Genomic DNA, 12368 nt, shown 5'->3' with positions numbered 1-12368 from the left:
GAGGCAGAGTGGATCAGAAGCGCCACACAACAACAGACTTAACACATGTACTGTACACAAACATCCCCAGAGGACTCCTGCAGTATCCTCTCTGAGGCGTTTCAAGAGACTGTGGCAGAGGGAAGAAAATCTGTAGAGAGATGGAACGATAAGCTGGATGCTAGAAAAGCTTTTGAAGCTCAAACCTGCTGCTGTGGAGAGGGACAACATGTCAGTGTCACACATAACATTAACTTCCCCTGTTTATCCAGCAAGCCTCTCATCAGGCTGGATCAGCATCCTGCACATTTCACTGCAGTGTGTTCAGGAGATTCCAGCTGACACTACAGAGGTCAGAAAGTAGAATCAGGTGATCTTAATAAACTCACAGCTGTGTCTGCAGATAAATGAGTACAAACAACTATCAAGGATCTTTATGAAGAATCTCTGTGAAGCTACAACACAGGTTCTTCTTTCTGCTTCATGAATGACTGTATTGGTTGATATCAGCTCTGTGTGAATCCACTTCAAACTGCCTCGTCATCAGCAGTCGATGTTCTTCATGTACACAACCTGAATTCACGGTGTATGACTGAGCCGAGCACAGCTGCAGGTAATAAGAGCTAATGAGTGTCAGTGTGTTGTCTGCAGACAGAACATGAACATGGTGAAGTCTGAGGCTGTCAGTCGGAAATTTCTGGCTAAAGTAGAGTTTATCAGAAAAGTGCTCACTGTAGTTTGAGGGAAGTTTTAGTTGGATCCCAGCTGGGTGGCTTTTAGCAACTCTGTTACTCAAGAGCACTCCTAAAAGCTGAGCTCTGTATGTTTGTGCACTGGTGTGAGACGAAGTGTGCTCGGAATAAATTTAGGAAAAACCAGAAAGCCTCTCTTCCCCAGCAATGTTTAACAACTGCGAGATTAGACTCTGGAAATTGGCAGATATTTGTGGAACTGTGATTTCGAGCCACAGAGGACGTCCTGCAGGGATCGTCTCTATGTTAAATCATTTTCACATTTGTTATGTTCATGTTTTAGTGTTTAATGTTCGACCTGCTCTATGCTGAGAGAGCCTTGAGATAACGTTTCTGTTATTTGATGCTCAGATGACTCCAGTGTTGCTGTGATTATCATCTCTGTGTCGACTCTTTCCAAACTTCTTAGTTTTACATCCACGTCACTGCACGTTGTACTGTGATAACTTCTTGCTTGTATATCGTACGTTTGCTGTATTTACTGTGGGAACTTCAATAAGTTTGGCAAGAGCCATAATGTTATCAGTAATATACACACAAGGCATATCCCCTCCTCGGCTGCGAGCGCAGCACAATGGTCAGGCCGTTATCTCTAATTAAGAAGTTGACTGAGGCATGAAGATTAGTCGGGCACAGAAAGAGCAGAGTGTCCGACGTGATCAGCATTCCAGATTGGTGCAGGGCTCTCTGGGAAATGGAAGTTATCAAACAGAGCGGGAGGCTGAAGTCTCTGCACTCGGACAGTTACGCTGTGTGTGTGTGTGTGTGTGTGTGTGTGAGTGTGAGTGTGAAGTCCAACATTTGTTTGCAGTTTTCTCTTCTTATTTTTTTTTGCTGGCTCAGCTTATATAAGCCGAGCACTCAGGAGCCTGCCAATCAGGAGGTCTATAGAGATACAGCAGGACATTCCAGTCCTGAACTCTCTGGTTCTGAACCTAAAGTCCAGCTCATATAAACGTCCAGTTTAGGATAATGGTTGAGGTAAATTTTCACACAACAGAACAAATTACAGAGGTCAACATGTGCATATTTGCATCATCTTCAGCAGCTGATGTTTTTTCTCATCCCTCCTCTGACTTGTTGTTTAACGAATATTAATGCTTTACCAATAATTCCACCACAAACTGAACAAATAACCCGGTGCGTCTCTCCTCAGGGCCGCCCGCTGTTCCTGCAGTCGTCCAGAAACGTGTCGGTGAATATCGTCGGCAGCAACAACCAGCTGCTCACACAACTCGTAACAGGTAGGAAGGCAGCGGGGAGAAACACAGCCCGCTTTCATGTGTTTTATTGATGTTTTCCTTTGATATGATTCAGCTTCTCATTTTTCAGAAAACATCAAACCAAACAACACTGACGACATCGGCTGCAACAGATGCACAACATGTAGAATCTGTGTTGGTCAGAGATGAGGTGTTCTGTGAGCTCCTCTCTGGGCACGTCACATTTTAATTATGATGAGGTTAGAGTAATAAGAGGAAATATGTTAGCGTTATCCTGGAAGCCTGTGTGGAGTCCAGACTGTCAGGGTAGGACCCTCTGCTCTGTCACAAGTCATCACCTCATTCATCATAAATTCTTCCTCCGTTCCCCGAACTTTCCTCTGTACGTTCTCCACCTGTCACTCTCTAATAGAGTTGGAAATCACTTTGTGTAAACATGCTCAGGAAGTGTCTCTCACGTTAAACAGCGTGCTGACATTAGCCCTGTGGCTCTGAGGAGGCGGAGGACGAAGCCTGCTCGGGTCTTTCTCCTGGATGACTGAGCGGCGTTGGTGTTGGGAGGAACTTCACATCCCAGATGCAGAGTGACAGAATCAATTGCGCGTGTGTCAATCAGTCACCCCCGGCGCCGGAGTGTTTTCTGCCGCCGCATGAGACAAAGCAATTTGAGTTGGAGGGTCTGGAGTTGTCTACATTTTCTATTTCTTGTTTGTCGTGACACCAGTCGCACTTTTGGCAGCTTGAGTCTGAGTGTTTTCTCAAGGTTCCTGCAGACGTTCGGTGAAGTGTGTCTGAGAGGTTCTTTCTCTTTTACACTCGTCTCACAGCAGAAAGCTCTTTCACCAACAGGTCACATCTGGATGATATCGTTTCTGAACATTTCATCACAAACTGCTCAAAGTTTTCTGCTGCTTTATTCTATTCCCTTCAATGTTTTCTCACTCGAGCTTTTCCAGGTTCAGAGGTGTTGACTGACAACTTCTTGGATGCACTCGGACTTTAGTTTCAGGAGGTAAAATCAAAGCAGGTACATAAAAACAATCATGGTGCTGATGTTTCATCAGAGCTAGAACTACACATCCTGCCTTACACCACATGTCAGTGTACTGTGAGGTGGACACACACACGATGAATCAGCTTATATTTCACTTTAAACACCTACAGAGCATCACACTAACATAACGTAGACAAAGAAGAGACGGAGCTTGAGAGGTGGCTGTGTAAAGGTTATATCTACATCTATAACACACTGTGCCATCACACCTGCTGCTCGAACCCTGCTTCATCAGGGTTTACCTTCTAACACTTGCTGGCAAAATGTTGTAATCGTCTTTGGCTGCAGAGACCAGAGCAGCTGTTTGATTGGCCTGTTTGATATCCAGTAATCACAGGACTGAGACCAGCATTCATAAACAATACCATGGTTTGGTTTTGAAGTAAAGGATGGGATATTTATTTGCTTAAAGCAGGACGTCCTGCAGGACACCTTGGATGGATTTGAAACTTTCAGCCACTGAGGTAATTCAGTTAGGAATCTGTTCCGGCTTCAGTCGCTCCTCTTTGATGTCTCCTCTCTTCCTGTGTGTTCGCTTTAGGATCCAGTGGATTTAAAGCACAAGGCAAGATGTTTGAAGTCAAATCCACCTCTGGGAAGCTGCTCTTCTCCGCCGACGAGCAGGAGGTGGTGGTGGGCGCCGAGAGGCTCAGAGTGATGGGTGAGTGACCGGCTGACTTCATCTGGGCTCTGATGATCGTGGTACATCTGAGAGCTGCACAGATATCTGTTGCTGTGACTGTCTGGTCGAGGTTAGCGTTTCTTAAACAACCACACCCTCCTCTCTGGAAAGTCTGATTCAATTCTAACTCACATTTGTTCATTTTACCAACTGGAAATTTACCCAGACTGCACTTCTGTGACTGAGCTGACGTCAGTGTGTCAACTGACATACAGTAAATGCTAACATTAGCATTATAAGCAGTGAATAGTGAGGAGAGCAGGGCTCAGATCTGTACTCGTGTTTGATGGGAGTAAGACGACAACCAACGAGAGCACAGGAGGATTTTCATTTTTCAGACGCAGAGAAAATTCAAGCTCAGCGAAGAGAAAGATGGAGGGTTCATATTTGTCGACGGTATTCAGCAGGGAGGAAGGTGACATGTAGTCCTTAGACAAATGAGTTTTGTGCTCGTGACAGGAGATAAGAAGTGACAGAGCTGTTGTGACTGCAGCAGCCAGTCGGCCTCCGAGTGACGCCGCTGCGACAGATGATTTCCTGTGAGAGCAGAGGGGCGTAGCAGAGGACGGCACAGGCGAAATTAGTTTGCTACCAAAACATGAATACAAGCGCACACAAAGCATCTGCATACAATGAACCCCCCCGCGTCTGCTGAGGTGATAGGATACAGGGGCAAAGTCTGATGGGAAATGTAGTGTGGGCACAGGAAGTGACAGATCGCTTGATGTTGATTGAGCCTTTTCTTGTTACCGTGTCTGTTTGACACTCAGCCCGTCTCTCCATCTTACATTCACTGAACTCATCTTTCATTTTCAGGCGTTCAGGTTGTTATAACACTGTTGCTTGGTGACGACAGAAATAGACGTCAGCTCGTTTTCTTTTTCTAAAAATACTGGTTTTGTGTTTGATTCCAACAGGATGAGTGTGTGACTCATGAGGACTCCTGTCATGTCCTCTGTGTTCCTGTAATGATGGACAGATGATCTGTATGATGATGTGTTACAGCTCATATCAAACTTACTTCTTAAGGAGGCCCAGGGATAAACTGCTGCTGCTGCTCTGATAACAGCTGCAGTCTGTACAGCTCAGTACTTTATTCTAAAAACACATTAGGATTTCTGCGACTTCAAAGCAACATATTGACAAATTTGTGCTAAAATAACTCGCTTTGTCTTTTCCTCTCTCTGCGAGCACATTTCGTATTTTGAGTGTGTGTGTGTGTGTGTGTCTTGTCGTATTGGTCGTTTACACTGTATATATTCACTTACTGTCATTTTCTGCTCATTCATTATGTCAAGATAACGTGAACATTTTTACCCACTTCAGTGAGCAAACAGCACGAAGCTTTCTACCACAGATAATCATATGATTTCGCTCTGACCCCAGACATCCACTTCTCCTCTCTTAGTTTAAGCAGCTGTATGGACAGAAAAATCTTTTTTCCACTGCTGTCTGACAGTATCATATTTACTATGCATCATCTGGTTCATCCTCTTTATTAAAACTTGAGACTGAAAATATTCACAACACAAGAATCTGTGTTTTTCTCTCTGCGTCATCCCAACAAATACAAGCACTGTAGAGGTTCTCTGTGTAAACACTGACCCACTGGGATGTTTGAGAGGATTAAGAAGCCGTCTCTCCGAGCTGTGAGCGCTGGAACAGTTCAGCATCATGTACATATCGGCTGGAGTTCAGTCAGTAGACTGAGACCTCGACCGTCGTCATGCACACTCCTCCGTTTTAATTAGGTTTAAAGAAATCCGTTCAGTTTTCTTACAGTCTTTTCTTCTCCCGCCTCCTGTTTCCTCTCTAACATCACTCACCATTATATTTCCATCTGCCATCATTCACCATCACTCATCCGTCCGCCCATCCATTCATCACTCCATCCGTTCAGTCTCATTAATAGATAAACAGATATTTGAAGCGTCTCCCTCTTGACTCGGCCGTGCATTTCCACCTTAAAGCTCCTCCTGGGTGCATTATCTTTGTCTCTCTCTCTCTCTCTCTCTCTCTCTCACACACCTTTCAGAGTCCTCTGTGTGAGCAATTGCTCTCCATCCTCGTCTACATTCATTTACATCCTTTCCAGCCTCACTGAGTAAGAGTTCATTACTGTCACTCACCTCGGCAAAGTGCTCCTCTTAGCAGAGGGAGACACAGATGGAGGCGGTGATGGAGGTGAGGTGTAAGGACAGGGAGCGTTGGGAGCTGTTTTGCAGGAGGGGAGAGTTTTTGTCACAGTGTTTATTTCAAAGTCAAAACTTTGTGCTTTTCAGATATTAACCTGTCACTTAAATCTCAGCATCAAACTTTAATATTCACAAACACTGTGTTTACCACGCTGACTGCCATGATGCTCACACACACACACTGCTGGGTGCTCTCTGATTTCCTCAAGTAAATCTGAGCCGACAAAAAGAAGAAGAAGGGAGCTCTGAACAGCGCTCTATACAGCAAACAACCCGCTGGTTATTTAGCTGTTCTTAGAGGCCGCGGTGTCATTAGAAACAACAGGAACGTGCCATATGTGCAGCCGTGGCTGGGCCTCACCGCGCTGCCTGTTCTACTTTACTGTGCATATTATTGTGACCCTGCAGGAGAGGATGTGTTTCTGCAGGTGTGTGTGTGTTATCAGGGAGTGTCGTCCATCAGGTGTTATGATTTCATTTTCAGTTTGTTCACGCCTGGTGCGTGTGCTGGGGATTGAACAGGAAATGTTGCACCTGAGGGTGTTGGAGCGAGGCCCATCTGATTTTCTCTACGGCCACTCACAGTATGATTTCTGGCTACGCTGCTGGAATGTGCCCAGAGCGTCTCAGGCAATCTGCCTTATGACTATGAAATATTAAAGCAGACCTCTGAGACTCAGGGTGGCACTAGAACAAAAGTCAAACTGTACAAAGTTCATCCTCTGGGGATCATGAACATGAGCAGAAGAAAAGTTTGACCTGGAGTGTATCTACTGTATTTAAAACTTTTGTACACATTAATCAGTTTAAACAAGTGTCCTTTATTTAATCCATAAGCATAATACATACATACACTTATCTGCTGCATGAGGCCAAACAAAACAAATGTGCAGCGTCAGCTCATTAACGTGTTTCATTTCAGACCAAACAAACACGTCACACTCGCTCAGAGAGTGTTTGTGGTGAAGAAGTTTTTAAGATTCAAGTTCATTTCTTGATGTTTTTAGCCGTTTGACTCCGACTGACTCGTCCTAATTCTCCCTGTAATTAATCCAATCCAAGAGACGAGCAGAGATACAGGTTTGTAACCTCTGGAGACAAGAACCACAAAGAAAGAGAAAAAGAAATGAGTATCCACAGCACCTCAGTCAGTCGTGATGACTGTGAGGACGTTGGGAGAAGGTGCAGGGAGAGAGTCAGAGAGGAGACACAGGGGGAGGGAGAGAGAGCGCCAGTGATTTGCCAATTACTCCATTTATCTCCACAGCCGTTTGATGAGGCCGCTCGGTGCTACGAGGCTAATCAAACACCTTGGCAATCGCTGCCTCAGCAGACACCGACGGTTCCTAAAAGACTTCTGTTCAACTAAAGTTTCTGTGAATTCATGGCTCTGATTATTTTATCGTTTTGTTTTTGCACGTGTCTGTGAATCTCTGTGTATTCTCTCTGATTTACAGCTGCACGTCTTTGAACAGTAGATACCTGAGCGTCACTGCAGGTTCCAACACTCAGCTCTTTATATGTCGACTCAGAAAACTTCCCAGATTCATCAGTGTTTGATGTTGTCTTAACACGAAGCAGCCAGGCTTTGATTTAAGTAAGTACATGGTTTCTACCTTCAAGGCACAGAGGCTACATTCATTTAAATATACACGGCATCTGAAATGGACTTTATGGTGTAGATTATCTAAATTCTGAAAAATCAAAACACACTGATCCATTAGCATTATTATTCATATTTGTGAATACATTGAGAGATGACATTTCTGTGTGAATGCAGCTCAGTGCTGTCTGCATAATTGAGACTGTTCTCAGCAGAGGAAAGACGACGCTGGTCATTTGTTCAAACGCAGAAAAGAACCACATCTGCATTTTACAGACCAGAAATCCCCCGTGGCTGCGTGAAGACTGGGAATATCTTGTTGTGTAGAGGACGGTATGAGGACTTGCCATCTCGCCTCTTACCCAGCACAGGAGTGAGAGAGCAGCTGTTAAAGTGCTGATCAGACCTGAGGATGAGCCGCTGTCTCTTCTCTCGTCCCTTTGACGTATGACGGGACTGTGGAGGCTTATAAAGCTGCCACATGTCATTACCAAACCCATCGTTCCTTCCCCACCAATAAAATACATAATTATACCCTGCATATAACTTTAATTGGCCCAACTGAGGTCATTGGAAATCCATGATACTGCTATCATTGGCTTCATTATGGCTTCTGCAGCTATTTACAGTCCAGTCAGACACACTGACTGGCTCCCAGAAGACAGACAGTAAATGAGAACACAAACAGGGGGAGTGTGGTGATAGGCTGGGTCACAGCAGAGTCACAATACTTTCTGTGCTCAGCCCACTTTGGCTGCAGATACATTTGTCACATGGGAGAACAAGCAAAGAGCTGTAACAGACAGACAATCAGAGGATTGTCACATCCAATTTAGTCTTGTTTTTAAACACTGTTGCTCGTGGGCATTTTATTACTGTAGCTTAGAAAAAATAAAACACTGATTCTTACAGAGCGGAAAGTGACAACTCCAAATTGTTTTCCAGAAACAGTTCCATAAACTCATCTGAAAACACCTTCAATGCACAGGGGATAAACAGACATGACCACACAGAGAGAAGTGTTTGAAAAGCCAAACAAAGAGGAATTTAAATTTACTCTCACCTTTCATTTGACGACGTCACATCCTCCTTAGTTTGATGTATCTGTTCAGATAGATGCTGCATGTTACATACACAACACACAGATGTCAACATCTTACCATCAATATAATGTCAATTAGCAATTTATATCATTCAGTTTTCTGCCTTATAATCATCAATAATGACATGTAATCAATATATTTTTGTCAAGAATATTATTAAGCCTTAAATAGTATTTTAAAGACAGACCAGTGTTATTGTATGCTGTATTTTTAAATCACATTATAATCATCCTCAGAGAGAAATGATTATTGAAGTAATGTAATAAGATTAATTCTGTGGTCCCATCTTTACTGCAGTTCTAGAATCATTTTACAGAAAGAACAGAATAGTTTGAGAGCATTAGTGCATATTTTCTGAACCCGTCCAGAATCTTGAGGCAGTTTCGATAAATATCTGAATCTTTCATGATGCTGCTACCGAGTCCTGTCAGTGTGAGTTAAGTGAAAAGCTGGTGCTGTAGCGGAGGTTTGTAAGTCACTGGGTCAGCTGATACTCCCTCAACAACCAGCCTCAAATCAAACTGCAGCTCCAGAATAAGCACTGCTCACTCATGCGATGTGTTCATGCTGTTTTTCCCCTCAGAGCTCAGGAGGAAAGTTCAGAGCAGCCGACTGTATTGATGAGTACAGTATACAGCTTATAGCAAAGAGTGGACAAGGCCAGAGGTGTTTAAACTTTTACAGGCAGAGAGCCCCAGAGGGAGACGTGCAGGAGTCACCTTGGTGCAGGATCAGTCGTGTTAACATCTTTGCTTTGGAGAGAAACCGACTCACACATCGTTTTTTCATGAGCATAACTGGACTAATACAGTTACTTACTTAGAGCAGCTCTGCATGTGTAAAACCAGGCGGCTTCATTTGAAGCTTTGACCTTCTGTTCACACTGAACCCACAGTTTACTCACCTCTAAACCTGGAGCTCTCCAAAACGCTTCAGAACCTGAATATTCTCCTCTGAACTTTCCTCTGCTAATTTGCACTGAACACGTTGATTTGCCCAAACAAAACCAAAAATAATCTAGTGGCCAGAAGTGACTGTGCAGATGTAATATGAACATTACTGTAAGTTTCCTCTAAAATGTATTAACCAGAGCGAATGAGTTGTATACGAGTGTAATTCAAAGACGTTGTTGACTAACCACAGCAGACCTGCAGCCGTGTGACGGGCCGTAACAGTGAGTATAAAAGTAATCAGCCTTGTTGGGGATTGAAGCGGGGGCTGTCGAAGCTGAAGGTAAATCTGTTCATTAATCATAAACAGCAGCTGAAAGCTTCCTGCTGCTCATGTAATCCTTCTGTGTTTATACAGCAGATAATTCCTCACCTCGTATTATTCGGTTTATTAAAAAGTGTTTTCGTGTTTGTAATTAATTTTTCTTTTCTTTCACACCCACCTGCAGGCACACACACACACACACACACACACCTCTCACACTCCCTTCATCCTAAACTGAACCTGTAGTTTTAAACATGATCCAGAGTTTCACTGAGCCTCATAAAATAACAACATTCCCCCTTTTTTTTTTCCTTCCTTTCTTTATTGTAATTATAATTAAACTTCTTTCATTACCCTCAATTATGTCCCATTAACTCAGTGAAGTCTGGGCTCATTCGAAATGAATTTGACCCCTGATAATAATACAGAGCAGACTGCAGGGGGAGGAAGTGAGCAGGAGGAGAGAAGAAGGAGAGGTGAGGAGGAAGATAGGTAATTGGAAGAGAGTCTGCCCCCCCCCCTCCTTCCTCTATCAGCAGCCAGTCTGCTTTGATGCACTCACTAAGTAATTACCCCTCCACATTACAGTACTCGGCCTCTTTCATATTCCGCAGACGACAAATCAACAATGCTCCTCGTGAAAGAAAAGGATTTTCCATGTTTCTTTCTTGTCTCCTTTCATATGTGAATCCTTTTAGTGGAACGTCGTCTCTGCTCGTCTGAGATCAGAGTCAGAGGCAGCACAATCAGAGATAACGCCACACAACCTCACAACACGCTCAGCTGCAGGGTGATAGAAGAGGCTGCTTTTTATAGTATGGGTGCAAGTAGCATTAGCTGCTAACACCAGCACCACTACAACTGCAACCTCATTGTGTCCAGACATCGCCTTCATAAATTAGTGGTGAGTTAAGTGGTGCTGTGGGCATATCTTACCACACAGCAGCACATTATGAAGATGTGGTGCTTCAACATAAAGGATCTGTATAACGCAGACTGACAGGCAGCAGTAGAAAAACAAGCACTTTAGTGGCTTTACTTTGACACCAACTGGCGGCACACATTACGGGTACACTGTTCTTCTCCCTGTCAATCATCAGTCAGAAAACCATGGGAAAATGAGCCGCAGGTTTAAAAACAGCAGTCGGTGCCAGTCGATGTGGCAGCATCTGCATCTCCCGCTCCGGTCCCTCAGAGACTGGTGTGAAGCTGAGGGTCCGAGTCAGAGTTTCAGATGGCAGATGGACGAAACCCATGCCAAACTCATAACTCTCTAACAGCCTCTCTGTATAATGTAACGCTCCAAACTGAAAAAGAGAACAAAAAACATTAAATATTAACTTGCTGCTCGAGAGAGAAGGAGAGAGATAAAAATATATTTTTAAGTGATTTTCTAGAAGTGCACAGATCCCCTGGCTGAACTCTGTGTCAGTAAAGACTCCTTTTTATCATTTCTTGGCTGAACTTCTGTTTCTCCATTAAAGCAGCTGCAGAGGATCTGTAAAGCCTGTGGTTTTGTTTGTGTGGGTCAGTTAATTAAGACTCAGTCTTACTCAGCAGCAGAGGTTTTCAGTATGGAGCTGGTAACTTATGCAGTTCTTCCTCTCTTCAGGCAGAAAGAAATGAAAACCTGCTTTAATATGGAGGATACCATTTAGAGCGACAGTAGGTAACATCACAGCGGATTCTCTTCTTCCTGCGCATCACTTTGATAAGTGATGGTCAAAGTTGTAGCTCTGGGAGTGGTTAAAGTTAGGAGGCCAAATAACGTGAAACCTGTTAAAGTTTTGTTTAATAGTTTTCTTCTTTTTATCGCTTCCTCACAACAAAAAAAGGATTTTCACCTTTTTCACCATCTTCCCTCGGTGCTCTGCCGCCTCAGCTGCGGGGGCAAATTAATAAGTTCTGGGGTCAAAATTGTGAACTCCGAGGGCAAATAATTTTGAGTTTGTGTTATTAATTTTCAGCGGTTCTGAATGAGTCCAGCACTTGAACTTGTGTGATCACTGGGGTCAAAGCTGAGTTTCATCCTTGAGGGAGACAGACGGGAAAACTTCAGGAAATTAATTGGAAAATTTAGAAAATAACACAACAGCTAACAAACAAGACTCTCCCACGTTCTGTTCCTCTACAGCTGAGCTCTGGGATTATTTTCAACTGCACCTTTGACCTCAGCTTTCTTTGCTTCAGCCTCTGATTTATTCTCTGTCATTACTGAAACAGCTCCGACCTTCAGCCGCTCTGAGTAAAGCCCTTCCACAGCTTCCACCAGGCTCTCGATCACGGAGTCACGACTGAAAAGGGCTCAGAGATCAGCCGGCCTCTGCGCGCTCGCTCCAGGAGGCCTGACCCGCTCTGCCTCGGCTGTTTTGTAATGAGGGAAGTCTGTTTGTGTTTTGATGTTTTTCCTCCCGAGCTGCTCGGAGGAAGCTGGTATTATTCTGCGTCTGTCTTCGCCCTGTGGACCCTCAGTAGCCTGAAGCTACTGCCTGTAGCTTGCATCAGCCTTTTGGCTCCAGGGTCGGCTCGGATGTTACGAAGCCTCCATTGAAAATATTTGCC

The 12368-nt window shown here is 44.0% G+C and overlaps 1 protein-coding gene across 1 annotated transcript in view; it reads left to right on the top strand.

Annotated features, from left to right (window-relative positions):
• Positions 1-12368, top strand: part of sgcd (sarcoglycan, delta (dystrophin-associated glycoprotein)) — a 92731-nt gene that overhangs the window by 51463 nt on the left and 28900 nt on the right. Inside the window, exons 4-5 of the mRNA XM_018700559.2 lie at positions 1888-1975; positions 3550-3669. Coding sequence (XP_018556075.1) covers positions 1888-1975; positions 3550-3669 — 208 coding nt within the window. The remainder of the gene's footprint in view (positions 1-1887; positions 1976-3549; positions 3670-12368) is intronic.

The sequence above is a fragment of the Lates calcarifer genome, linkage group LG20, assembly GCF_001640805.2.
Source record: "Lates calcarifer isolate ASB-BC8 linkage group LG20, TLL_Latcal_v3, whole genome shotgun sequence".
In the NCBI taxonomy this organism is placed as follows: domain Eukaryota; kingdom Metazoa; phylum Chordata; class Actinopteri; family Centropomidae; genus Lates; species Lates calcarifer.
This window is presented reverse-complemented; position numbering and strand designations above follow the sequence as displayed.